The 25546-nt window shown below is 62.8% G+C and overlaps 14 protein-coding genes across 14 annotated transcripts; 5 read left to right on the top strand and 9 right to left on the bottom strand.

Moving 5' to 3' along the window:
* Positions 1-267: 267 nt before the first annotated feature.
* Positions 268-1263, top strand: COLE_01977 (uncharacterized protein; the record flags this gene model as incomplete). Its single annotated transcript, XM_018424766.2, has 3 exons — positions 268-355; positions 387-478; positions 931-1263. The coding sequence occupies 3 exons, from the start codon at positions 268-270 to the stop codon at positions 1261-1263; spliced, it is 513 nt and encodes a 170-aa protein (XP_018280756.2).
* A 383-nt stretch (positions 1264-1646) lies between these two features.
* On the bottom strand, positions 1647-2845 carry COLE_01978 (uncharacterized protein; the record flags this gene model as incomplete). The annotated part of the gene is made up of 4 exons (XM_018422497.2): positions 1647-2060; positions 2111-2236; positions 2303-2462; positions 2634-2845. 4 exons carry the CDS (start codon positions 2843-2845, stop codon positions 1647-1649), a joined length of 912 nt encoding a protein of 303 aa, XP_018280755.1.
* Positions 2846-3056: 211 nt separating this feature from the next.
* On the top strand, positions 3057-4009 carry COLE_01979 (uncharacterized protein; the record flags this gene model as incomplete). The annotated part of the gene is made up of 3 exons (XM_018422496.2): positions 3057-3373; positions 3470-3738; positions 3843-4009. The coding sequence occupies 3 exons, from the start codon at positions 3057-3059 to the stop codon at positions 4007-4009; spliced, it is 753 nt and encodes a 250-aa protein (XP_018280754.1).
* An 83-nt stretch (positions 4010-4092) lies between these two features.
* On the bottom strand, positions 4093-4853 carry COLE_01980 (uncharacterized protein; the record flags this gene model as incomplete). Its single annotated transcript, XM_018422495.2, has 2 exons — positions 4093-4519; positions 4678-4853. The coding sequence occupies 2 exons, from the start codon at positions 4851-4853 to the stop codon at positions 4093-4095; spliced, it is 603 nt and encodes a 200-aa protein (XP_018280753.2).
* Positions 4854-5866: 1013 nt separating this feature from the next.
* Positions 5867-8155, top strand: COLE_01981 (uncharacterized protein; the record flags this gene model as incomplete). Its single annotated transcript, XM_018420738.2, has 2 exons — positions 5867-6019; positions 6095-8155. 2 exons carry the CDS (start codon positions 5867-5869, stop codon positions 8153-8155), a joined length of 2214 nt encoding a protein of 737 aa, XP_018280752.1.
* A 225-nt stretch (positions 8156-8380) lies between these two features.
* On the bottom strand, positions 8381-10748 carry COLE_01982 (uncharacterized protein; the record flags this gene model as incomplete). The annotated part of the gene is made up of 3 exons (XM_018421231.2): positions 8381-8494; positions 8527-9918; positions 9951-10748. 3 exons carry the CDS (start codon positions 10746-10748, stop codon positions 8381-8383), a joined length of 2304 nt encoding a protein of 767 aa, XP_018280751.1.
* A 337-nt stretch (positions 10749-11085) lies between these two features.
* Positions 11086-11823, bottom strand: COLE_01983 (uncharacterized protein; the record flags this gene model as incomplete). Its single annotated transcript, XM_018420449.2, has 1 exon — positions 11086-11823. The coding sequence occupies one exon, from the start codon at positions 11821-11823 to the stop codon at positions 11086-11088; it is 738 nt and encodes a 245-aa protein (XP_018280750.1).
* A 1943-nt stretch (positions 11824-13766) lies between these two features.
* Positions 13767-15392, top strand: COLE_01984 (uncharacterized protein; the record flags this gene model as incomplete). Its single annotated transcript, XM_018425733.2, has 6 exons — positions 13767-13809; positions 14004-14078; positions 14124-14181; positions 14237-14518; positions 14689-15191; positions 15244-15392. The coding sequence occupies 6 exons, from the start codon at positions 13767-13769 to the stop codon at positions 15390-15392; spliced, it is 1110 nt and encodes a 369-aa protein (XP_018280749.1).
* Positions 15393-15626: 234 nt separating this feature from the next.
* Positions 15627-17699, top strand: COLE_01985 (uncharacterized protein; the record flags this gene model as incomplete). The annotated part of the gene is made up of 3 exons (XM_018425229.1): positions 15627-15652; positions 15693-16335; positions 16389-17699. 3 exons carry the CDS (start codon positions 15627-15629, stop codon positions 17697-17699), a joined length of 1980 nt encoding a protein of 659 aa, XP_018280748.1.
* Positions 17700-17766: 67 nt separating this feature from the next.
* Positions 17767-18984, bottom strand: COLE_01986 (uncharacterized protein; the record flags this gene model as incomplete). The annotated part of the gene is made up of 3 exons (XM_018422494.2): positions 17767-17990; positions 18128-18911; positions 18958-18984. The coding sequence occupies 3 exons, from the start codon at positions 18982-18984 to the stop codon at positions 17767-17769; spliced, it is 1035 nt and encodes a 344-aa protein (XP_018280747.1).
* Positions 18985-19388: 404 nt separating this feature from the next.
* On the bottom strand, positions 19389-20250 carry COLE_01987 (uncharacterized protein; the record flags this gene model as incomplete). The annotated part of the gene is made up of 3 exons (XM_018422493.2): positions 19389-19711; positions 19931-20053; positions 20163-20250. 3 exons carry the CDS (start codon positions 20248-20250, stop codon positions 19389-19391), a joined length of 534 nt encoding a protein of 177 aa, XP_018280746.1.
* A 302-nt stretch (positions 20251-20552) lies between these two features.
* COLE_01988 (uncharacterized protein) lies at positions 20553-20726 on the bottom strand (the record flags this gene model as incomplete). The annotated part of the gene is made up of 1 exon (XM_018422492.2): positions 20553-20726. One exon carries the CDS (start codon positions 20724-20726, stop codon positions 20553-20555), a length of 174 nt encoding a protein of 57 aa, XP_018280745.1.
* A 202-nt stretch (positions 20727-20928) lies between these two features.
* Positions 20929-22117, bottom strand: COLE_01989 (uncharacterized protein; the record flags this gene model as incomplete). Its single annotated transcript, XM_018420378.2, has 4 exons — positions 20929-21107; positions 21140-21195; positions 21297-21459; positions 21532-22117. The coding sequence occupies 4 exons, from the start codon at positions 22115-22117 to the stop codon at positions 20929-20931; spliced, it is 984 nt and encodes a 327-aa protein (XP_018280744.1).
* A 931-nt stretch (positions 22118-23048) lies between these two features.
* Positions 23049-24338, bottom strand: COLE_01990 (uncharacterized protein; the record flags this gene model as incomplete). Its single annotated transcript, XM_018424765.2, has 4 exons — positions 23049-23287; positions 23429-23650; positions 23792-23986; positions 24035-24338. 4 exons carry the CDS (start codon positions 24336-24338, stop codon positions 23049-23051), a joined length of 960 nt encoding a protein of 319 aa, XP_018280743.2.
* Positions 24339-25546: the final 1208 nt, after the last annotated feature.

Raw genomic sequence — 25546 nt, forward strand, 5'->3', positions numbered from 1 at the left:
TCACACTCGGCACGACCAACTATGTCCTTTGGGACTGGGCCGAGTCGCACAACCCCAGCATCCGTATAGTCCTGGATCGCCCCGATGGCGATGTCAGCATGCTCCGCGGCCCACTGGTGGTGAACGACAAAGGTGAATAGGTGGCGATTGTGCAGCCCTCGCATTTGTCAGCCGTCATCTTACCATGGCCTGCGAGACACAGACAACTGGCGCCGCCTCCAGAGCTTGCGCGGAGAGTGAGAGAAGCTCACCGCAGTTCCCGCCAATATGTTCGGCATAAAGTACAACGGCACTCTCCAAGCTGCGCCCGGCCACGGCTACCGCATCCGGTTGCACGACTTTGCCAACGACTCGAGTGAGTGCGTGCAAGAGTGCCCTGACATTAGTCATCTACGCAAAATCCGAGCTGTTCGAGATCAAGGCGGTCGGCGCAGACCCGACGATACCCGTGCCGTGGGGCTCGTCGCAGCCCAGCGCCGTGAGCGCCGCCACTCGCGCCGTCGCGGGTACGGGTGCCGTGGCGGGCGTGCTGCTTGCTATGCTTCTGTAGAACTTGGTCCCTGCCTTTCATCCTGGATATTAGCTTTGCATTCCTTTGTCTCCAGCCCCGTAGTCCGTCGTGTGGTGCCGAGCGGAGCCGCCGTGTTGCGTATGGCGGCGCACCGTGCAGTGCACCGCGTGGGCTGGGCAGGCGGTCCGGGCGTCACCGCTTTGCATACCTCGGCCCACGATGCCGTCGGATGGTGCTCACTTCACGTGCCGGGATGAACTGGAGAAGGGCTTGGCTCGCCGACTCGCTGAGTTCGCCTCGCCGGTCGTGATCAAGCTTAAAAGCTTGCCTCTCTTGTTGGCGCTGTATCTCGCAATTATTGCTGCTTGTTCACGATGCTCGCACGACTCCTCCTCCTCGCGCTGCCGGCGCTCGCCCAGACGTCGACCATCGACATCTCCAACATCATCACCCAAGGCCTGGTGCCCTCTGTCGGCACGGCCGCTCCGGGGGCAGCCGCCACGGAGCTGGCGGGCGAGTCGCCTCTCACGGACACGCGCATCAACTTTCCCACCATGCTCGACTGGTGGGTCGTCGGCGCACTCAACCAGGTCGAGTGGACGTTTGTCCACCCCTCCAAGGACGCCGAGGAGGTCACCATGGACCTGATTTTGGACAACTTGGACACGACCCTCTGCCCCGAGCCCGTAAAGGTCACCAGCGTCAGGGCGCACTGGGGCAAGTGGGGCGGCACCAGTCAGCTGGAAGGGTGAGCACAAAAATGAAGGGGGCTGACAATAGCGCACGCCCCGGCGAGGGGTATTTCCTCGTCCTCTTGGACAGCACCAATTCCTCAGAGGTTTACTCGGAGAGCGAAAACTTCGAGCTGCGTCCCGCCGGAGCAGTCCCGACACACGAGTGGGACCCCTCCGCTAGCGGTGCGCCCGCCGCCAATGCTCCGGCTGCAAGCACTCCTGCTGCAAGCCCTACGCCAGGGGGCACGTCCGGGGCTGGGCGTCTCTCGCCGGGCTGGCTCGTCGGTGCAGCCTTCGCGGCAGTGATGATGTGAGAAAGCAATTAGTCACAGTAATCTCGGTCAAAATGTATACGTACTGCTGACATGTTTCTATGCTGTATGACTTCTACCTTCCTGTACTTACAGCTCGTCGCGATGGTTTCCACCCTCCTCGTCGGCGCGGCGCGCGTCGTGGTACTTGAAAAAGCCGAGCTTCTTCTTTGATGGATTCCCCGGTTCTTCGTACTTGACACGCTTTGCCTCATCGTGGCTCAGCGTAATTGGCCGCATCGATGGGCGATAGATCGGGTCCCAAGACGATGAGGTTGGCAGCACGACTGTCGCAGGCGGGTAAACGATGCCTTCTCCAGGGCAGGTCGACTTGAGGCTCCCGGGTTCGGCTGCCACCCACCCAGCGAGGTTGCCACGCGCGTGCAACGGCCAGTACACGTGCGTAAGGGTTACGTTGTTACAGATGAGGATAGGCGTGCCGTAGGGAGTGAGGGCGGACTCAATGTCCGCGAGACGATACATGGTATCGGCGGAGGGCACGATCTGGTGTCAGCGTTTCCGCATAGTCATCGATGTAGGTGAGATCAACTTACGTCAGCGTGTTCAAGTGCTGCTCCAATCTTCATGCGCTTGTGCAGGCTCAGAAGTTCTTCGAAGAAGCGGGGCACGTCCGGGTTCCCTTCGCAGAAGGAGGTCACAAAGCGCCCTGCCGTGTTCCACTGTTGTCAGCTGTGTCTGCGAGCGGGGCGGAAAAAGTTGTGTGTCATTCATTTTATTACACTCACTGTTCGCTCCCACACCTCCTCGACACCCTCTCCGACCTCGGAGGCCGCCCATGCGCCTTCATTCTCCTCGACGTCGAAGCCTTTGGTGCGCGCACAGAGGCTACCGATCTCCTCATGTATACGCTTGGGTCCCCCGCGGGTGGCTGGTGAGCCGTCACATCTATTGTCAGCTCTAATAGTGTAGGAGGGGCTCAGTGAATGCGCGAGCGGCTAGTGCGGAGAGCCTCAACGGCAAGCGGGGGCGAAAGGTTCATCCACAACGAAGGCGGAGTGGGAGCCTGTATCGTCGCAGAGTCACGGGCAACCTGGGAAGGCAAGCAAAATCACTCACTCAAGTACATCGAGCCCCTCAATCTGCCACGATCCAGAGTCGTCGGCATCGGGCTCAAAGCGCTGTCGAAAGACGAAGCGCCCAGCAGCAGGGACGCAGCAGGGGTCGGCGCCCTTTGCGTTGGCAGAGCACGAGACAGTGTTCACGTGGGGCGTGCAGTCAACAGCCTTCACAAGAGGAAGCAAAAGCGCAAGTGGGGCGAGGGTGAGCATGGCTGAATGAGAAGAGTTGAAGTCGAGAAATGGGCACCTGCGGAAGAGGATCAACACGACTTGGGAGGGGATATGACGTCTCGATAATGCCCAGGCACATGAGTACCTCACCAGGATAAGCACTGCTTTCCCACGGTGGTCGTCGGGAAAGTTCGAGCTCTTGAGAGGATTCACTCACATTGTGCTTCCCACAACCACCTATTCCGCCACCATGTCTCTCCACGCCCTCCGTCCCGTCCTGCGTTCCGCTCTCCGCCCCGCCCTCCGCACGCTCCGTGCTTCTCGCGTCTCCATCCCCCGCGCTACCGCGGTGCGCGCCTTCCACGTCTCGCGCCCCGCCTATGGCTCGGGCGAGACTGACTCGGAGCTGGCGGCAGCTATTGCCGCCGAGATCGCGTACGAGAGCGAGGGTGCCAGCTCGAGCAAGCCCGGATTCCTCCAGGAGCTCGAGGACGAGGGTGTCTGGAGCTTGAGCGACACGGCCAACTCCGACGATGTCGTGGTTTCGCGCAAGTTCGGTGACGAGACGTGAGTGAACGCTAGGGAGAAGGCAACTCGCGCGGCGTCACTGCGCAATGCCCCCAGCACTGCTCTTCTCGTCTTCTGTCAAACCGCTAACATCAGCCTCAAGCTCACATTCCAGATCTCGGACCTCGACAACCCGGAGGCCGTTGAGAGCGTCGACGCTGATGGCAACGTCGTCGAGGACCCCGCGTACATCACCTCCTCGCTCCTCGTGACTAAGAGCGGCTCCAAGAAGGCGCTCCTCATCGACCTTGGTGCTTCGCCCGACGGCTTTGAGGTCACCAATGTTGCGATCTACGACAAGGGCCTTGCCGAGGCCGATGGTGTCGAGGCCGACTGGAAGCGCCGGTCGAGCTACATGGGTCCTCGTGAGTCTGAGTCGGACGGACACCTTTACCTCTCCATCCTGCCTGTCGCAGTTGGGTGACCCTTCGTTCCCCATCTCTCTTCCCGAGCGCTTGCTGACTTGCAGAGTTCGACACCCTCGACTCGGTCGTCCAGGATGCTTTCCAGGCCTACCTTGCCGAGCGTGGCATCGACGCCGCGCTCTCCAACTTCATCGTGTCGTACTCGGAGTACAAGGAGCAGAAGGACTACGTTGGCTGGCTCTCCGACGTCAAGGAGTTTGTCAATGCTTAATTCTCACCCTCATTAAACACCATTCATATGCATACCGGTACCTCTCTGGCTCCCGTGGCGACAATGATGCCCCCCCCCCCCAATTACTTGCGCGCCCTCCTCCGGCGAGCCTTCTCGGGCCCGCTCTCGGCGCCGCTCGTCGCCTCGCCGCCGGACGTCGCGCCGTCCTTGGTGCGGCGCTTGTGCTGGGCCGGGATCCAGTCCTCATCGTACGCGCCCTTGGCCGTGTCCGAGATCGTGCCCTCGACAACAGCAGGGGCGGCCTTGGCGTGCTTGCGTGCGCCCTTGCGCGTCTTCTTGGGAGGAGCGAAGTAGGTGGTGAAGGCAAAGTAACCCGCGCCGAGGAGGGCAGCGCCAACGATCAGGTACATGAGGATAACCTGAGGGTCGAACCACGAGGTGGCGGGCTCGACTACCGAGACAGTCGAGTTGAAGGCTGTGACGCGGTGTAGCTCCTTGCCGTGCTTGAGGTCGACCCAGACGGTGAGGCCGTGCTCAGCCGAGCGGAGCCTGGGGTTAGCAGGATTGCTTGGCGCTTGAAGGCGTGATGTGGAGGTGGTCATCCTCCGCTGATGTTGGGTCGGCTTCGCACGAGCAACAGATGGGCAACATTGCAAATCCCCAGCCCAGGTAGTCCACCGCCCACCACTCTTTGCACCGGCACTCACTCCGAGTTCAGGTTGTACGGGGCGGTGAAGTTGGCGCCGGCGTTGACGGGGAGGTTGAGCTTAGTGACAGTGGCATTCTTAACAAGCTTCCAGTGCTTGTTGGTGTCGTGGTACGAGGCCGAGGCGGAAACGAGAGTAAAGTTGTTCTCGCCAGAGTTGGTGATCTGGATGAGCATGGGGTTGGCCTCGCCGTTGGTGACGACTAGAAGTCAGCGTGTGCCGATGTGACGGGGAAAACGGGCCCATGACTAGGAGCGGAGGGGAGAGACAAGAGAATGGAGCGCCATCTTTGACTCTGCAATGCCCCATTGCATGTTGCGTCACCGGCCGTACTGTAGTCACGCTCCTGGTGATCGATGATGCCCCGTCCTAGAGTGCTCGGAGATCGAGGAGACTTACGCCCGAAGGGGTTGGATTCCGGGAAGGACGCCTGCGCGGTGACCGCGTCGATAATGTTTGCAGCTGGAGTGAGCGGAGTCGTGAGCGAGGAGCGTACCCATTATTTCAAGGAGAGTGGATGGATGACGGGAGACGAGACTGAGAAGGAGATTGCTCGAGTGGACCTTTTGGATGGATTGGATGCCGGCGTCGTGTCGTGTGGCGCGTGTCCTCCACGTACACCACGTGGTCACTGGAATGTGCCGTTTTGGGAAGTCGAGACTCTGGCCAGGGTGGCACCCGCCGCGGGATCCAGTTGAACCGCCATTAATCTCACTCCCTGGTGACATCCAGCTCGTCTTCGGTTCAGAAGCAACGACGTGTGCGTTGTGAATCGCTCTTGGTTTGCGTTTATCTGCGCCGAGAGATGTACGCACAGTGGTGGTCGTGAGAGATGTACAGTACGTTGCCTCTCCCCCCCCCTTGGCGACGAGGGCGGCATTGGATACCCCTGTCGTTCCGATGTGACAACAAGAGGTTTTAAGGTAATCGACGTAACCGACCACATAGGAATTTTCTAATTGCTTGCTATTCAGGGCCAGCACTCCCGCTTTGACCTCGCCCGACAGTCTTGCAGCGCTCTCTTTGCGACCATCGATCCATCTCGTCTCCGTCTCTCCATCTCTTCTCATCTCTCATCTCTCATCTCTCATCTCTTTCCTCTTCACTCCTTCACGCTCCCTCCTCCTCACCCCCCTTCACCTTCATCCACGGACAAGCGCGCGCCCCGCGCCGCTGACCGCTCGCCAGCATGACCTCTCCGTCCAACTCGGAGGCGCTCGGCCTCTCCCTCCCCAGCCGCCGCAACGTGACCGTCACCCGCCGCCTTAGCGTCCACTCAGACGAGGACGACGATGCCGTCGCTCCTCTTTCGAGAAACTCGCTCGAGGGCACCCGCCGATACGTATGTCGATCCCCCTTGTCTTACTCTTTCCTCCCTCACGCTAAGGGGGTGCCACATCACACCGCTGACACTTAGTATAACATCGATGGCGGAGTTAGTGGTGGCGCATCACCAGCTCGCGCTCGCAAAATTAGCAACACAACAAACCCTAGACCTCTCTCCAACACCCCCTCCGAGACTTCCATCGGCGCAGCTCTGCGCTCGCCGACCCGCGGCGGCGCTGTTCCCCTCCCGACTCCGCGGGGCTTCCTTGCTCCGCAGAAGCCCGCTGCTGCGCGCCGCCTGGAGCAGCGCGAGCGCAACACCAGCGTCAGCACAACCGGGCGCGTCAGCACCGACGTCCGTCCCAGTGCCGACTACAGACCGTCCCTCGACACTTTCCGGCGGCCCTCGCCGCGTCCCTCCGCCGATTACCGACCTTCCTTCGACGCATCAATTGGGCCCCCCTCGGGTGGTGCCGCGACTCCCAACATGAGCGAGTACAGCCACGACTCCCGAGCTACTGGAGTGACGGGTGCGAGCTTCCACACCGCCGTGTCTGGCATGTCCGCCGCGACGTTCCACACGGCTGCTACCGCTGGGTCGCCCCAGGTGCCGTTTACAAGCAGTTTTGGCCCGCCCAGCTTGTCGCGCGGACCATCACCCGCCCCAGGTCCTCTTGCAGCGCAACAACCTCAGTACGGCAACCAACTGCAGCGCGGCTCGCGCCCACAGACGGCTCCCAAAGCTGAGCGCGAAGCACCGGCCTTTGGCTCTGGTACCGCATCCTCACACAGGCCAGCAACAGCGAACGCGGCAGGTAGTACGACTGGGACTGAAGTTGCCATCCGCCAACCCACATTTAACGTGGTTGCGCGCGACACGGAGACGGAAACGATACCTGAGCCACCCAGCGCATCACACCCCCAGCCGTTGCCTGGCACACCCTCGCGCCCGTCGGGAACGGACAGTGGGCACGGGGAGGGCGTTTGGGATCGGCAAACTGACGCGTCATCACCAAGTCGAGGGCACGGCGCGAGCCTACACCACGACTTGTCAAGTGACTACTTGGTCGACACGCTGGGCGTGCTGGGCGAGAAGCGGCTCAGCCAGCGGAGAGCATCACCAGCCAAGGCGTCCAAGTCTCCCAGTCTCGTGCAGCAGGCCATGCTTGTCACGAATCGGCGGCGATACACCGAGTTTGAGAACAAGAACTCGACATTCTTCTGCGGTGGCCGCCTGATGACGGGAGGAGACACTCCGCTCTCCTTCATCCTTTCCGTCATCCTGCTACTCGGCGTGAGCGGCCTGTGGCTCGGCACGACAGGGGTATGGCTCTGGAAGCACGCCCACGAGTACGGCATGGCGCGTGGCGCAGGCATTGCGATCACAATCGTTTTCGTATACCTCTTTGGGTTGACCACCTCGAGCATGGCGGCCGCGTCATTCCGCGAGCCGGGCATCCTCCCCCGCGACCTCGACATGGACCCACCCTACACACCTGTGGACATATATTGGGAGGCGAACCCGCGCGAAATCCTTGTTGGACGAGACGGAAAGGACAAGGTCCAGTGCAAGTACTGCGAGACATGCCGGAGCTATCGACCGCCTCGCTGCTCCCACTGCCGTCTCTGTGGCAACTGCGTGGAGGGTATCGACCACCACTGCGCGTATTTGCACAGCTGTGTGGGGCGGCGCAACTACTTTGCCTTCCTGGTGTTCGTCATCTCGACGGCCGTAAGCGACATCTACGTGGTCGTCTTCTCCGCCCTCCATTTCTCCATGCTGTGCGCCCACGACGGCATCTCCTTCAAGCAGGCGCTTGAGGAGAGCCCCGGTGCTGCTGTCTCCTTTGGCTTGGGCATCCTCACCCTTGCCCCCGTCCTCTTCCTGCTCTGGTACCACGTCCGCCTCCTCCTCTACAACCTCACGACGATTGAGCAGATCCGCGCGTCCGCCTCTTCCAACCTCTTCAGAGCGACGCAGCGCCCGTACAACCCATTTGCTGCGCCGACGCGCTGGCAGAACATTATCCGCGCGTCCATCGGGCGCCCACAGGTCCCCTCGTGGATCGACGCCGCCGGCTATGTCGTCCAGGACAACCGACGCGTCAACCCCGCCTTGACCACGCCTGAGAAGTATCTCGAGCTGGTGTAGGCTGTAATCGTGACTCGTCTTGTACCATCCACCGTCTGTTATTGGGTTGCATCTTTGTCATCTGGGAGTGGAGTAGGGGCGTGAGGTTGTGTAGTGGCTGACGCATATATTGCACGTTGCTACATTTGCTCATCGTTGGCAGCTGGCTTGTCTCCGCTGCAGTCCAGAGACCCTGGGACTTCCCTCGCCGTCTTCACTCCGCCACGGGCGCTACACCGCATCGTCCTACTTATCCAGCCGCTTGGCCATACTTGAGATCATGTCGGTAAGCTCCTGCGCCTCTTTGCGCGCGAGCTCCTCGTCCTTTTCGATCGTGATGGCCTCCGTAAGTGCGGGGAACTGAAGTCAGCCCTCTTCATCCACACACCCACCGTCGTCGCGCCATATCCCAGCCATTTCCCCGGCGCCGTCCCCTTGTGCTTATACCACTCGCGGTCCACAATCCCCTCCTCCGAGATGAAACCCTTCTCGAAATCGCGCAGTTTGAGATTAACCGCGCGAATCTCGCGCAAGATCTTGCGCACCTCATCTCTCTTGCCCCAGCACCACGTCTTCGGCAGCGCCTTCTTGAGGCGCTGGAGCAGCTTCTCGCGATGCGCATCGAGGCGCGCGCTCGCGCGCTGCAGCTCCCCAATGGCGGCGCCGAGCGGCGCAAGGTCTACGCCGCCGCCAAGGCCCGCCACCCGCTCCTTGTAATACTCGAGGTCGCGGGCGTACTGCGTCGTGTTGAGGGGGAGGATGAGCGCGTCGGCCAGACGGAGGAGCACGAGCCCGATGATCTGCGCGCCTTGCGCGTGCCGCGCGAACTCCGGGTCCCCGAACTTGCGCATCCACGTGTGCGAGTCGTACACGCTGTGGTAGTGGTACACGGGATCCTTGGGCCCGCCCTTGAAGCTGAAGTCGGTCGCGGCGACGCCGTAGCGCTGCAGGAACGCGGTGTAGTCTGAGCCCGAGCCGAGGGGGCGGATGCCGCTGCCTTTCTCTTCGTTCTCGTCCGCCTCGGCGTGGACGGAGGCGGCGTCCCAGACGCCGCCGTCGGCGCGCGCAGCCCACACGCTGCGCCCGTCCGGGGTGGTGATCTGCTCCGCGGCGCCGCGGAGCAGGAGCGCGAGCGACGGCGACGCCGCGCCCCCGAAGTTGCTGCCCGACGCGGACGAGTCAAAGTTGAGATACGCGACCGCGTTGGCCTGCAGCCAGTCGCCAAAGTCCTCGGCCCACTCGGTGCTCCCGATGAGCCCGTACTCCTCCGCATCCCACGACGCGAGGACGATGCTCCGCATCGGCCGCCATCCCTTGCGCAGCAGCGTGCCGAGCCCGCGCACCATGTCGAGCTGCGACGCCGTGCCCGAGTTCGGGTCGGCGCCGCCCAGGACCCACGCGTCCCGGTGGTTGCCCATGAGCACGACTTCGTCGCGGACGTGGCCCGGGATGTAGGCCATCGTGTTCCATACGGGCATGACGCGGCGGTTGACCTCGTTTACGAGGCGCAGCGGCGTGCTCGACGGGCCTGTCCAGTACTCCACGCCCCAGTGGGTCAGGCCGCCGCCGAATGCGGCGCCGAGGTCTGAGGCGGGGATGCCGTGTCCTTTCAGCGCGTGCAGGATGGGGATCACGTCTTCGTATGACATGGGCAAGGAGGGGATCGAGGGAAAGTTGCCACCCGCGTCCCGCGTCGCGTTTTTGTATGCCGGCTTGCCTGGCGTCGTGGGGTCGCCGGGATACTTGGAGAGGAACTGCACCGAGCCGCGCTGCACGCTCGATTGCTGTTGTCAGTCTACGCGGCGCGAACGCTCACGACACGCGCAGGCCCGGCGGGATACTGCCGGTGTCCGTTCCACTCTGTCATCTCCCCGTCGTCGCCCGGATCCGTGAAGATGATGCAACCGACCGCGCCGGCTTCTTGTGCAGCTTTGACCTTCAGCCCGCGGAAGTTGCCGCCGTATTTCACCACGGCGATCTTGCCCGTGAAGTCGACACCGCGGGACTGGAGCAGGTCAAAGTCCTCCTTGCGCCCGTAGCCGGCGTATATGAACTGGGCTGTGACATCGCCAGAGACAGAGAGGCCATGGAAGACGCGCACTTCGTCCGCCAGCTCGGATCCCGGGTCGCCCTCGAGCTTTGCTTCCCGGAGCTTGGCGTGCACCGGGGGGTCGGAGAGGAGTGTGACTGCGGCATGGACGGGCGTGTTCATGACGGGATAATACGTGTCGATCCACACGTACGGATCCTTGGCCTTGTGGCTGTCGCGCACGCGCGACTGGCTCTCGGCCGACCCCGCGTCGAACACGTTCTCGTCGTACCAGCTCGCCGTGAGCCCCAGCTCGCGCTCCCAGTCGCCCTTGACCATCTGCGCCGTCACAAAGTCCCACCCGCTGCCGCCCGGATGCGCGTGGGCCGTATACCGCTCTGAAGCGGCGGCGCACGAGTCGTTGGACGGTACGCCGAGGAAGATCTCTTCAGCTTTGCGCGGGGGGATGCCCTTGTGATGGTGCCCCCCCGTGCAGAGTAAGTCAAAGCCCTTGTTCGCCACCCCGTCGATGTAAGCTTGGACGCGTTGCTCCTCGGCCGTGAGTGCCGGTCCGGGATGGGGCATGGCGAGATACGCCGCACACCCCAGGGCGGAGAGGAGGGCGAGGCGCACGCCCAGCGGCGCGCGGCGCTGCGGACGCGCCGTCGATGGCGCGGGGAGGTCGGGGTCCTTGATGTCGACGGGGTAGGACTCTTTCATGGCGATGGAGTGGGCAATGGAGAGGAGGTCGCGACCGCATGACGAGCGAAAGCCGCATGTGGACGCGCCTCGGACATGCCCGCCGACGTCATCATTCCGCGGCGATCTAATGAGGATAGGGTGACATGACATACATACTTGAATAGTAAAACTAATGGTATCTTGGACCGCCTGACCATGCTCGCTGTCCGTCGAGCGTTCACTAGTCTTCCAAACCCCAGAACGAGCCCTTCAGCCCCACGCTGCGGAAGTAGGACTTGGCCTGCGCCGGCTCGCGGCGCTTGTACCCCCGCTCCAGGCGGCCCCTGTACCAGTCCTTTGCAAAGTGCCACAGCGTGTCGGTGGACATGACGTACCCCTTCTTGTAACCCCTCAACTCCAGCCACCTGTCCAAGCATGCCTCGGAGCAGAACAAGTTCTGGTGCGCACAGGTATGCACGACGTCGTCCCACGCACGCGCCATCGGCACGAGGAAGTGGGCGATGGCTTCGTTGCCCGGTGTCGGCTTGGGCGGGGCGTCGGTAGCAACGTTCATCGCGATAGGGATGTCGCAGCCGGGGCACCGCGTCGCGACCAGAACAGGCGATTGGACGGGCAGGAGGTGCGGCAGCGCGAACGCGTCCCAGCAGCAGCCGCCCCACCAGAGGACGGAGCCGCCCATGACGCTGAACCCCAGGGGCACGGAGGCAAAGGGATGCGCCATGAGCACGGCACGGGGTTCAGTGTCGGCGACCGAGTCACCGCATTGGTATGCTGTCAGCGCGAAGGAGGAGAGTACGATGTCGCGCGAGGCGTGTAGTGCCGCGAAACTTGCACGGACGGTGGAAGCGGAGAGGCGAGTCGAGCTGGCCACCTCGGGAATGGTAGGAGCACGACCTCTTGTCGCGAAGGAGTCGTAAATTGCCACGCGAACAGTCTCAACGTCGTCGGTGGTCGGCATGGTAGTAGGAGGTGGGTGGTTGGTGATGGTGACTGGCGACTGACTTGATCCGCTCAACCATGCGGAAATCGGTATAAATGATGCCGAGGTGGAGGTCATACAAGCAACTTTCCCACGGACACAGTAATATGCCATGTGGCGATCGCGGGGCTGCCACGTGGGGTCAGGTGGCGTTTCAAGTCGACGCGTTAACGAGTCTTTGTTCTCGCTTCTTGTCCATCTCCCTCTGCCGTGCTCCTCCTCCTCCACCTCCTCCTCCTCCTCGTCGATGCTCGTCCACTGTACATGCTCTTTCCATCAGCTCATCACGAGCAGCGCGCGAGGTTTCACGCGGCCCGAGCCCCGTGGAGGCGACTCGGTTAGGACTGGGTGAAACGGGCGATGGCACCGTGCATGGGAGCCCTTGAGGAACACAGCGCCCATTCCAAGCTCGGGCCTCTTGGTCTTTGGAGAGGCAGAATGCCAGGCGCCACAGCCCTCGCCCATGCGCCCATTCCCCGACTCTCCCCTTCTCTCCCGCTTCATCTCGCCCACTCTCCGCCACTCATCACGCCGCAACGTTCGATCCTGGACTGTTTTCTGGGTTTCTGGACGACCAAGGGTGCGCTGCCTCCACGCCGCCGGCCTGGAGCCTATCCTTTGTCTCGCAGCTCGCAGAGAGAGAGAGAGCGGCTGCAGAGGCGCGCAAACAGCATTGTTTGGCCCGCACGTCCCCCCCCCCCCCCCTCCCCCCGAAGGGCACCCGCGCACGGTGGTGCGGTGGCTTTGTCGGTCCCACCGTTTAGTGTTCCAGCGTACGCACCTCAGCGTAGAGGGAATAGGAGGAGGGCAGAGGAGGGTCGAGGCGCGAGGTGGTGCACGGTGGCAAGGGGGATGGGAGGGGGCGTCGAGGCCGAGGCGTCGAGGAGCTCGAGGAGAAGAGAGGAGAGTGAGCTGCGTGGACGAGAACGCGCACAACGTGTGTTGGTTGTGGAACATGGGACACTGGCTGCATGGCTGAAAGGGGTTTGGCGCGCGGTCGAGTGTCTGAGCGGGCCGAGCGGTACGTGTCGGCTGCAGGCCATGGGCGGCATGGGCCGAGGGTGCCGGTTGTCGCATGTCGCAGCCCGCGCCCTCGCTGACACGTCCTGCATCGTCAAAGCCGTTCTCGCTCAATGTCGTCCCACAACCCCTCCAAACGCCCCGCTCAACGCCCAACTCTGGCGCCCTTGTTGAACTGAGAACCTTTCCTGGCTGCCTCGTTCTCGATCCTCCGAGTCCTCGTCCCCCTCATCGTCCTCGTCGACATCGCTTCCATTCAATCGACCTTTGTGTTTCTTCCAATCTCTCAACCACCCACCAACTCGCGTCCAGTACCCTCAAGCCCAACTTTACCAACAACCCATCCTATCCACTCTCTCTTCCACTCCCCTCCTTGGCCTCTCTTTCTTATCTTCTACTCTCCTCCCTCCCCACCCCACCCCACCCCGCCTCTACCCCGGCACCTGCGCGCCATACACTGGCCCACCCCACCCCGCTCCGCCATCCTCAGTTCAAGCACAAGGCAGAGATCCCACCCACCCATCCACAATCCAGGGACCAGTGGCCTCTGGATCCCAGTTCGCGACGCCTCTTTGCCCTCTTACCGACCTTTTGGACTTGGTCCCACCGCCCAGCCGCCAGCCGCCGCGCCCGGTCCGCGCCTCGTACTCTCCTCAAACTCCTCAGCTCCTCAGCACCTCACTCGAGGTCGCCATCCCTCCCTGAGCCGCTACAGTCACCTACCGAGGTCCTGTACTCATCAAGGGTTTCCCCGCGCTCGCCGAGACTAAAACGTTGGACCCCTACCTATAAGCACTGGCCCCCCGAGCCCGTCCATCCCTCGACCACTTGCGCTTTCATCCGGTCCAGTAGTTGTATAGTGCAGTACCTCATATCGACGCGACGACGACGACGACGACGACATGGGCTGCACACAATCACACGAGGACTCCGAGGCCAAGGCTCGTAAGTAAAAGCCCGCAAAGCGATTGCCGTGACGCGATGGGCGATGAGAAGATGGGCGCAATTGAGGCCAAAGGAGGCCCGACAAAAGGTCGGGGATGGGCGCGTGGGCATGGCCGCCACCCAGCAGTCGTGATTTCGAGTTACGGTGCCTGCGGAGGACCCACTTGATCAACGGGATGCTGACAGATCCACAGGCAATGCCGAGATTGAGGAGCAGCTCAAGCGCGATCGCCAGAACATGGCGCGCGAGATCAAGATGCTGCTGCTCGGTAAGCATCTGCCACCTGCCAGCAGTGCAGCGCTCTGACCCGCAGGTGCCGGAGAATCCGGCAAGTCGACCGTGTTGAAGCAGATGCGACTGATCTACAACAAGTGAGACGGTCTCCGCAGCGAGGAAGCAGGAGCACACACAGGTGGCTGATAGTAGGCCGTACGATGCCGAGGAGCGAGACAGCTATCGCGAGATTGTGTACTCGAACACGGTGCAGAGCATGCGAGTGCTCCTCGAAGGAGTCGTTGCTATGGGCCTCGACATTTCCAGCGCCAACCAAGCGCACTACAACCTCATTCTGGCAGCGCCCGCACTCATCGAGGGCGACCGCTTCCCGCCAAGCCTCGCGAACGCGATCAAGGGGCTGTGGCAGGACGAAGGTGTGCGCGAGGCCTTTTCCCGTCGCAACGAGCTCCAGCTCAACGACTCGGCACCCTAGTGAGTCGTGCTGCGTGGCAGTGGCATGGGCGTGAACGTGTTTGGGTGGTGTGGTGTGGTGAGGGCAAGAGGTGGTCCGAGCGCGTGCCCAAGCTTGGTGGATGCCTGCCGCGGCGCCACATGTTACGTTGCATTTGTCACCAGGTGTGATCGATCGGTCCTGACATCAGCTACTTTGATGCGATCACGCGTCTTGCCAACCCGGCCTACGTGCCGACGGACCAGGACATTTTGCGCGCGCGTGTCAAGACGACTGGTATTACCGAGACGCACTTCCAGATCGGCGAGCTCAAGTACAAGCTCTTTGATGTGGGTGGTCAGCGATCTGAGCGTCGCAAGTGGCTCGGCGTGTTTGAGAATGTGACCGCGCTCGTCTTCCTTATTGCCATCAGCGAGTATGACCAAATGCTGTACGAGGACGAGACAGTCAACCGTATGACTGAGGCAATGACGCTGTTCGAGAGCGTCGCCAACAGCCGATGGTTCATCAAGACATCCATCATCCTCTTCCTCAACAAGATCGACCTGTTCCGCGCCAAGCTCCCTCATTCTCCACTCGCAAACACTTTCCCCGAGTACAAGGGCGGCGCCAACTACGACGCTGCATGTGCTTTCCTGCTGGAGAAGTTTGTCGCACTCAACCAGAACCCGTCCAAGTCGATCTATGCTGTAAGTTATTCTGGCCATGACAGGCAGGTGTGGCAGGAGCCCCGCTGACATTACAGCATTACACCGACGCCACAGACACGCGCGCGCTTGCGTTCGTCGTTTCTGCTGTTCACGACGTTATTATCCAGGTCAACTTGCGCGAGTGCGGTCTTCTCTAGTTTTGGGCGAGTGCCGCGCTTGTCGCAGCCTACCCGCATCTCCATAATCTGCTGTACCCTACACCGTGTCTATGTAAGAAGGCATGCATTTTCTGCCTCCTAGCAGGTGCTGTTGGTAGTGCGCAACTGCACAGCACGTCGTGGGTCCAGACATGAGACGACTAGCTGCGTCGAAAGATGAAACGGAATGGAACTGGGGCAGAGCCATGTGCCACGGGCGTCTGAAATGACGCAGTGGAGGTGAATCTCGTCGTCTCAACATCCATCACACTCATCTTGCCATGGACCTCCCACTCCGCCTCGAGGTGTAAGTCTGCCAGTGTCGCCGCCGCGCCCGCTGACAGCAGGAAACGCCTCACACCACTACCCCTCCTCCCCTCCCGCGACGGGGACATCCACCTCTCGCCGACGTCGAACTATCCCGCGCCGCACGGTGCAGCGTTGCTTGGCGAGACGCTGCGCGTCTCCGTCTCCTTGCGCAATGTGACAGGCGTGCCGTTCCCCACGTCTCCGCGGCACTCGCCCTCCCCGCGCCTCTCTCCCGCGCTCGGCCCGCCCTCACCGTCGCTCGCCTCTCCTCCCCTCGCCCGCACACGTTCCGGCACGCTGTCGAGCCGCTCGCGCTCCGGCACGCTCTCCGCTGAAGGCCGCTCGCGATCCGGCACGCTGTCGAGCCGTTCGCGCTCCGGCTCGGCCGCGGCGCCGCAGGGATTCGATGTGCGCGGCGTGAAAATGATGCTCGAAGTGCAGTCGCCGAATGCGCGCACACGCCTCGGCGAGGCCGTCCATGGTGGCCGGGCGGCGGGGACGGATCCGGCAAGCGCAGAGAACCGGCCATGGGACGATTTGCCGCGCCTCGCGCCCGGCGAGGGCGTGGACTTGGATGTCGAGCACGACGTCGTCGAGCTCGGCGCGCATATCCTCATCGCGAGCGTGGCGTGGGAGACGGAGGACGGGCGGCGGACATTCCAGCGCTTCCTCAAGTTCAATGTGAGTTGCTTGCGCTCTGCTGCCATCTCGTGGAGTGCGAGCTAATGTGACAGGTCACCGCGCCCCTCGCGATCAAAACCCGCGTCCACCTCCCTGCCAATGCGAATACCGCTCTCGACGCAGCCAGGCGAAACGCAGTCTACCTTGAAGTGCTGATGCAGAACGTCTCCCCTTCGCCGATGGAGTTTCGCTCCGTTGTCCTACAACCTACGACAGGCCTGCAAGTGCGCGCGTTGGGCGGGTCATCACCAGAAGACATCAAAGCAATCGACGCCTCCCTGCTTCCCCCAGGAGATGCGCCTCCTACTCCCCCTGCCGAGCCGCTTCTGTCCGGCGACACAACCCAGCGTCTCTTCGCCCTCACGCCAGTCGACGATGACGCCGAAGTCTCCTCCTTCCCGCCGCAGTACGCGCCCGGCACGGTCTTGCCCCTCGGGCGCCTGGACATCGCTTGGGTTGCCGGCGGCGAGCCAGGCCGCTTCACAACCTCGACGCTGAACCGGCGCACGCCTGCTCAACCGCCCAGCCGCCCCACATCAGCGATTGGGAGTGCGCGCAACTCTCTCTCGGCCCGCTCCTTCGAGTTCGACCTAACCGTTGCTGGAGAGCGATGTGCCCCCGCCGAGTCCGACATCCCCCTGACGCTGCGCGTCGGCGTGCGCGCGCCACCCGGCCCCGCGCCCCCGCCGCTCCGCATCGGCGTGCAGCTCTTGAGCCCCATCACGGCGCCCGCGCCAGCCCCCGTCGCCGTCTCGGTCGTCCCCCCGTCGAGGACGGGCACGCCGCGGCCGGCCTCGCCCGCCCCGTCCGTCTCGAGCGGGCTGGAGCGCGAGCTCCGCCGCCCATTCAGCCCGCTGCGCGACACGCCTTCGCGGCCCATGACCCCCGTCTCGGCGCAGCTGCGGCACGCCGCGGTCGCGCACATCTCGAGCCCGTCGCCCGCGCCGTCTCCCGTCCCGCCCTCCGCGCCGGCGCCGCCACAAGCGTCGTTCCCGCCGCTGCCGACGCTCGAGCGTCCCCCGCAGCCGCTCGCCAAGCGCCTTACCACCGCCACACTCACGCCGGCGGCCGGGACGCACGCGCCCTCGGTGCCGACCGGCGCGGCGGTGCGGCTCGGCCCGAGCCTCGTCGTGCCCGAGCCCAAGGAGTGGTCCGCGGTCCGCGAGCGCCCCGGCACCAACTATGCCGCGGAAGCGCCCGGAGGCGGCGCGAGCCGCTGGGAAGCGGTGTACGATGTGCCGGTGACGTGGCTCGCGCTCGAAGAGGGCCTGGTGGAGCTCGGGGGCGCGCGTGTGCTCATGATGGACAGCGAGAGTGTCGGGCGCGAGTGGGAGTCGCTCGGCGACGTCTGGGTCGAGGCTTAGCATGTACACGCATGCATATCTACAACAGGTACAGTCCCAACAGGGTGGGTTACGCGACACGCGGCCGCTACGCCATCTCGTAGACGTACTCGTGCAGGTCGAAGCCGCCTTTCTGGAACGGGCGGCGCTTGAGCTGCTCCGAGATGCGGTATGCGGCGCCGGCGCCCCGCGCATCGGTGCCGGCCCAGACGGGCTGCGGGTCGATGTTTCTGTCCGTGATCGTCTCGTAGATGGCAGATGTACGGCGCGCAATCTGCTCGAGGTATGACTGGGTGACGCGGCCCTCGGAGTCTGGGGTGAGTTGTGGGGCGGTGAGGCAAGCCACGCAGCGCGAGAACGGGGCGTAGAGGGCAGGAGGACGCCGTACGCCACATAGGAGGTGCACGCCCACTGCGCCCAGCTGAAACACCTCAATCAAAGGCACTCACGCAGAATCGCGGCGTTCACCTGCGCCGCGAGGGCGACGCGGCGCTTCTGGTCCAGAAAGCCCGCGAGCTCGCTGTCCTCGGGATACGAGTACGCGAAGAGACCCGACAGGTCGTGCAGTTCTTTGAGGTACTCGCTGCGCTGCGCGCCGGGCAGTTTGAGCGCGGCGACGTTGATCGCCGCGAGGACGTTGATGGCGGCGTCGAGCGGCGCGCTGCGCCCCGACCCGCCGTTGAGGCTCCCGATGCTGCTGGCGGGGCTGCTGGGCGCGGACGGGACGATCTCGCGGAAGCGCTCGATAAACTGCTGTATTTGGAGGTTGAGCGCGACGTGTTCGGGCGCCGTTGAGCGCGCGAAGATCGGCGTCGCGTGCGTCAGGCCGGTGCGTGCGCGCGGCGCGGGGGTCGGCGGCGATACGGATGCGCTCGTCGAGGGTGAGGGAGGGGAGAGGACGGAGGGGAAGTGTGCGGCGAGCGCGTCGACGGCAGGCGTGATCGCCCCGCTCAGGATGTGTTCGAGGATCGCGCGGCGCTGTTCCAGCCCCTCGAGGGTGGCGGGGGAGAGGGCGTCGGCGCCGGTGCCCGCGCCGTTCGACGTCTCGTCCACGTCCATCGCTTCCGCGCGGCGCTTGTCCCGCGCCGCGGCGAGCTGCTCCATCAAGCTCGGGGTGTGCGCCTCCTGCGGCGTTGGCGTCGCCGAGGGCGTGCCCGGCGCTGGAGTGTGGGCTAGGACGCGCGCGGTGCCGACGTACGCATTGTTGATGACGTAGTCGACGACGATGTCGTGCTGGTGTTAAGAAGGATAGATTGGACAGGGAGTGCAGAGTGCTCACAAGAGTGGACGCCCGCGCCTTGTCCATGGCGTCCGGGGATGGGGTTGGCCGTGTGCCGGTCACGGTGGCGGGAGGCGAGGGCGGAGGGGAGGGTGAGTCGGCTGCGGCGACGACGAAAGAGGTACCAGAAGGAGGAGTGTCCTCAGATGACGGTGAGAGATGACTGCAAGTGCGATTGATTGATGATGAAGAGCACGACAAGTCGAGCAACGAGCAAGGTGCATCCGTCGTCACACCACTCTCTCTCTCCTCCGCCCTGATGACGCCCACAATCCGGGCACACGCCACTCTGCACCCGCCACCCAACATTCCATCACACAACACAACACCGGCTAACGGCTATTATGCATCGATTTACGCTACGCCTAGCACAGTCCATGACACGAGAGTATAGAAAGTTGCCCCGCTCAAGTAAAGCAGGGAGTACTCGCCTAGGCGAGGAGGTAGGCGGCGCCGGCAACGGCGACGGCAGCAGCAGCGGGGACGGCGTTGGACATGGCACCGTTAGAGGTCGGCGTGGCGGCGGCCGACGAAGCGGTGGTGTTCGCAGCAGTGTCCGAGCTCGTCGCGGCGAGCGTGCCCGCAGCGCTGGTCACACCGGTGGCGTAGGTAGAGCCCTCGGGCTTGATCTCGAAGGGCTCCGAGACGGCGTACACGTCGGTGCCATTCAATGGGTTGACGAGCTTGATGGTGTACCCAGTACCAGCGTTCCACTTGACGGGAAGGACGGTGAGCGAGTACATGTAGGTCTGGGCTTGAATGTTAGCAGGAACCTTGGAGGGCGGCCGGGAGAAGCTTGTGATGGGTGGGTGAAGCTCTCGACTTGCCGCTCTCCGACCAGCGAAGACAGTGTTGCGCTCCGGCAGTCCGCCGGAAGGAGGAGAAAAGGCGATCGGGCGATGCGTGGCACAGCATGGCCTAGCGCGACGGTCGCCAGCTGCGGGGAAGGTGGGGGGGGCATTGTGACACTCACCAATGGCACCGATAGCGTTGTCAGCCGTGAGCAGCTTGGTGTCGGGGTTCGAGAGCATGACGACAAAGTCGTTGGGCGGCGCCGAGCCGGTCCATGCGAGGGTGTTCTGGCCGTTGTTGACCCCTGGAGTCAGCACGCCGGAGACGAGACGCCGATAGCCTCGAGGAGAGGGCTTGGGTCTTGGGGCAAGCGACCACAGCACCGAGCTCGGGCACGGGTCCAGACAACTCACACCACAGGTCCTTGGAGGGCTGGATGACCTGGATGGCGGCGAGGGCGGAGGCCGCGTTGGCGAGGAGGGCGAGGGCGCCGAAGAGCATGTTGGTAGTGAGAGTGGGAGAAGGAGTGATGGCAAGAGAGGAAGAGGAGGGTGGTGGGAAGAGAGCGCGAGAGAGGAAGGGGGGGGATTCAGGGCGCAGGGCGCAAGGGCAGGCGGGGAGCGAGCACGCGCTGCATATCACGCGTTCCGGGCGGCAGGCCGTACCTGGCCACCTGGCCGATTCAAAGTCGATCACCCAGCCCTGCCCACTGCCATTCCATTTCACTGTGCTGTGACACTCGCTGCATCATGCAGCAAGATACGCCGTGATGGTGGTCACCATCGCCGCCTCGACGACGCCCGCTAATGCCTCAGCCCGCGGCGAAGAGGGCTTGTTTTGGTCCGCCGGACGGTCTTTTCCGTGGCTTGCAGGCGACGTACGCGGGTCGCAGGCACATCGGATGGGATGTGTGTCTGCCACAGTCTTGGCTCTCCGCTCCATCCGATATATCGCTTTTCGGAGGCGGGGGTTGCCATGCCGTCGCGTTCATTAGTTCATTTAGAACATTACCGCCCTGGCGATACGAGCGACGCGAGGCGCTGGTCGTCCTGTCGCTCTGAGATTTCGTTCTATGTGCAAATACAGTGGTGATACAGGTCTATGACAGTCCGGCAGTGTCCTTGGTGATGTGGGGTGCAGTCTAGATTGTGAGAGCCGTGATGTTTGTGGTTATGCTATTTACAGCCACAGGGCGGCGACGAGGGCGGCGGATGCGAGTGCAGTAGTCCATGTCGCTTGGCGCGCGCCGGACGCCTGCGCAACTATTCCCCCGCTCTGCGTGGCCGCGGCGAAGCCCGCGGGGACGAGCACGCTGCTCCCCGCCTCCTTGATCTCGAACATTTCCGACGTCGAGTAGACTGGTGTGAGCAGACATTGCAGGGAGGCGTACTTGTTCCATTTCCGTGGTCGGCAATGATGAGCTGGTACCCCTTGGCGGGCGATGCGCTGGAGTTAGTCGTCTGTGTCTCCCCGCCTTCGTGTCTCGCCTATCCCCCGAGCTCAGGCTGGGCTCATCTCATCTCGCTCGCGCGCTCCAGCTCACTCACGGCTCCATCACACTCAGCGCCAAACTGGTGAACCCCGCCGGCACATTCACGCTGAGAATGTAGTCGTATATCAGCACGTCGGTGCCCGCATGCGTGAGCCGGATGTCGACAGGGACGGGCAGCGCCGGCGCCCATTCAATAACCGAGACGGCATGGAGGACCCCTGTTCGTTAGCGGTAGAAACGCAAGTTACACTCGGAGCGTCGGGGGCGTATCTCCGTTGCGCCAGACTCACAATAGTTGAGCGCGCTGGGGAAGTAGATCTTCGCCCCGTTCTCCTCGCCCGCCGGACTCGCCGTGACCGTCACCACCTCTGTCACGACGGCGACGCCAGGTGTGCCCGCCGCCGTCGCGTTCATGATGATGCTCTGTGGGGTCACAGACGGTCGGGGGGCAGGTTCGGTCGCATTGGTGGGCGTGGCGGGGTCGACGGCGGTGTTGGGGTTCGGGTTTGTGAGTGAGGGGAGTGGGGGTGTGTATGCGGAGGGGGATGCTTGTGATGACGGTGAGGAGTTTGTGGGTGAGGCCGACGATGTGGGAGACGAGTCTTCTTTTGACGTCGTCGTCCTCCGCCTCCGCGTGGTGGTGGTGGGCGGCTCGAACACGGTCTGCTCGGCAAAGTTCTTGATTGTCGCCGGCAGACTCAGTGACTCTGTTGGCGCGGGCGGCGCGGGCAGCGCGAGCACTGCCGCAGCGAGCAGCAACGGAGTGAGGCGCATGAGTGCTGAGAACAGTGAGGAAATGAGCGACAGGCGCTCCACTGACTGTCGCGGGATGCATAAGAGTCGGCCACGAACCATGGCCCGTGGTTCGTGGCCCATGGCCGTCAATGCTGGGCTGGAGCCCGAGCCAGAGCGAGAGCGAGCTTGAGCTTGCGCAAGACTGCAATAGTCATAGAGGGCTGACCAGCCCCAGCCCTCGACATTACCTTGATCCCGGCATAGGGTGCGTTTCGTGACGAGAGGAGGCGGGTTGCGTTGCCATTACGACGTGCCTGGTAATGTTGCAAGGTTTAGCGCGGTGGGCCATGGGTGAGATGGGGCGGGGCGTGGGGTGACGAGTGAAGACACACTGCGTGCCTTCGCTAGTAAGACGCGTCTTGTGCACATTGAGAGCCGAGCACGTAGACACATCGAGGGCTGCTTGGTGGACGACGTTCACAAGCTGAGCTGTGTGGCAGCAGAATTGTCACAGGCTAGATGGTGAAACTAGAAACTGGAGCCACAGCCCGAAGCGGACTGGAATGCTCGTGGGGATTACGGAAACGGGAGAGGGTCACACTTGTCAACAGCGGAACGGGGCGAAAATAACCAGGCGCGGTGAAATAGGACGTTGCATGAGTCCCGCAGCATTTTTCTGGTCGTGACCCGCGTTTCATCTTGGCCTCGGCGCGGACAAGTTACGAGATGCAAGAGGCGCTAGATGTCGGGCTATCGGAATGCGAGATCCAGCATAACCCCGGATCGACATTGTTCCAGTGAAAAACGAAATGAAGTGAAAACGAGAGGGAATGAGCGAGGCAGCCACAACGGCCACATCCTACTGCAGTCAGACATGTGAGGCTCCTGTGAAGGAAAAGCACGGCTATACAGTACCAGCGTCGCTCTCATCCTCTGCGAGCGATTTGCGAGGCGGGGCTGACATTCAGTTGAAACTGCCAAACCATCGCTCCCGTCATCTGCCGCGAAACAACATGGTTCATACCCACACTCGGTACATCTACTCCTGCTTCTCTGGTAGTCAGCTCGAAGTTCAGAGGCTGCTCTCTCTCTCTCTCTCCAGGCAAGGGTAGTGCCCGGACCCCCTTCCCCACTCACTCCGGTATGGCTCGAGCTTGGCCTCCTCGCGCACAGCCGCGCTGAGCGAGCTCCAGTCCTGGTCCTGCCCGCCCATCTCGACTGCGCGGAGCATGTGCTTCTTCGCGAGCTCAATCGTGGGAAGCGGGACGGGGTGGCCGAGATCCGCGCCGACCGAGAGGATGTTGTTGGCGTCTGGTGTGAGTGGGTGCGAAGAGCCAAAGCGGAGCCACAGTGAACACCTTCCTAGCAGCGCGAGTCCACCTCCATGCAGGCATGACCCAAGCATGTGCTCCTGCCGGCTGATAGGCGACTGTACCCCCGCCACAGACTCACCCTTCAATCCACCTTCCAAGCGGAAGCCGCCCGCGGCCGAGAAGCTTCCCTGGCCGATCTTGCGGCCGTACACCTGATAGCTGGGCGTGGGGAAGAACATCTCGACAAACTGCTGGAAGACATCGGGCTCGATGCCGGTCGCGTCGCCGAGGGCGTACACCTCGGCGAGCATCTCCATCATGCCGAGGATCATGGCGTTTCCCATGAGCTTGACGGTGGTGGCTGGGGTGAGCGAGAGCATGTCAACAGGGGACCTGCGCCGCATCTAGCCTAACTTGGCAACAAGAGCTGTCTGCCGCGGGAGCAGCTGCTTCCAGCAAGACTAGCCCACGCTCCAGCACAGCACTGGATGTAGCGACTCACCCTTGTACACCTCCTCGCCGACGTTGATAACCGCGCGCGCCGACACATCAAAGAGGGGCTTGACGAGCTCCTGCGCCTCCTTGTTCCCGCTCACGACCTGGATGAGCTTGCCGGCCTCTGCGGCGTCCGGGCGCCCAAACACCGGCGCAGCAAGGTATCGTGCGCCAGCCGCCGCCGCCGCCTTCTCATTCGCAACTGACGTAAGCGAGCCATCTAAGGCATACACTTGCCCCTCGCACTCACTGCTCGTCTTGGGGTTCACGCTGCTCTGGTCGACGACGACGGCGGTCGGGCAGACCTCGAGCACCTGCGCGAGCACGTCGGCGCTCGCCTTGTCGTTCAAGACCATGAGGAAGACGACGTCGGCGCCCTTGATCTCCTTCAGGTCCGTCGCGAACGTCGCCCCGATCTTGGAGCGCAGGCCCGCGTACTTGTCCTGGCTCCGGTTCCAGACCGTCAGCGCGTGGCCGTTGTCCTTGGCGAAGACGGCGAGGCGCGCCGAGATCTCGGCGCCCATGTTGCCCAGGCCGAGGTATGCGATGTGCATGGTGATTGTAGAGGTGGAAGTTGAGGATGAAGGGAGCTTGATGCGGCTGTGATGGTCTTGATATGATGGAAAGTCGAGGGAAGGATGACATGAGGCCGAGGCGGAATGGGACCCCGGCGTCCTCTGGGCCGGTGAGCCGAGGTCGGCCTCCACTCTCAGACATGAGTGGGAGGGATGATCAACCATGCGTCCGCGCCGACGCCGACGCGTTCCGACACTGCAGAAGTCGGGTGCGTTCGCGGATGTCTGGAGAAGAGAAGAGATGTTGTTGAGATTGCCTGAGGAGTCACATGCATGCAGAGGATGCTGTGTAGTCGAGTCCGCTCAAGCCAGCTTTGTATGGAATTCGCCGCAGAGCCGTGCGGGGCAATCGGCCCCGGCTACCCCGCTCAAAGTCTCCGCATCAAACCCCGCACCCACAGCAAGGTTGATGTCTCATCGCACTCAGTCCAACGCCTGCAGCGCATGAGGAGTCATGACGAGGCGAGTCGCGATGCAGCTTCCTGCATTCCTGGTTGTGGGCTACTCTCGGTAAACTTTACCGAGAGCAGGGACACAACGCGCCTCGATACGAGTAACATGGAGGTGACCAACCCCATAGGGCTTTGGCATTGCGTTGTTAAATGCAGCAACACCGAGACGACATTGAAGGCGCCCTTGCGTGTTGCGTGGACCTTTCGCTGTGATATGCTGCCACATGCCACCTTGCGCGGCATGCGCGGCCCAGTGACTCGCCTACAGTATCACCCATGCGGGGCGGCATTTCATACTCGGAGACGATGAGGACATGCGTCGCGCAGAGCTGCCACTTGGCACTGAATCTGCACGGGCGAGCATGCGTCGCCTTATTAGGCCGTCTATTTCTGGCTTGTGTTCGTGCGTGCGTGAGAGTGTGAATCAGCGCGTTAGTTGAGGAAGGTCCGACACCCGCGTGGTCGAGCAGCCTGGGTGGCGCACGTCGCTGAGGTCAACGCGCCAGCGCCAGAGTAGCGCAAATCAGCAGTCAGCGTGGGACATGGGAGATGTCAGGTGGAGATCGGGGAAATGAGGACGAGAAGATCGCAGTTCGCAGGCGCAGGCTCGTCACGTTGAGCTGAAGGTGCTGCGGGATCACAGGAGAGTGTGTTGATCAATTCATCTGCCTGTGCAGTCAACTCAGCGAGCAGCGACCCCCTTGTGAATCCCGTTAGCGACCGTAGCGAGCTGCC

This window comes from Cutaneotrichosporon oleaginosum (assembly GCF_008065305.1).
Source record: "Cutaneotrichosporon oleaginosum strain ATCC 20508 chromosome Unknown ATCC20508_contig02, whole genome shotgun sequence".
NCBI lineage: Eukaryota > Fungi > Basidiomycota > Tremellomycetes > Trichosporonales > Trichosporonaceae > Cutaneotrichosporon > Cutaneotrichosporon oleaginosum.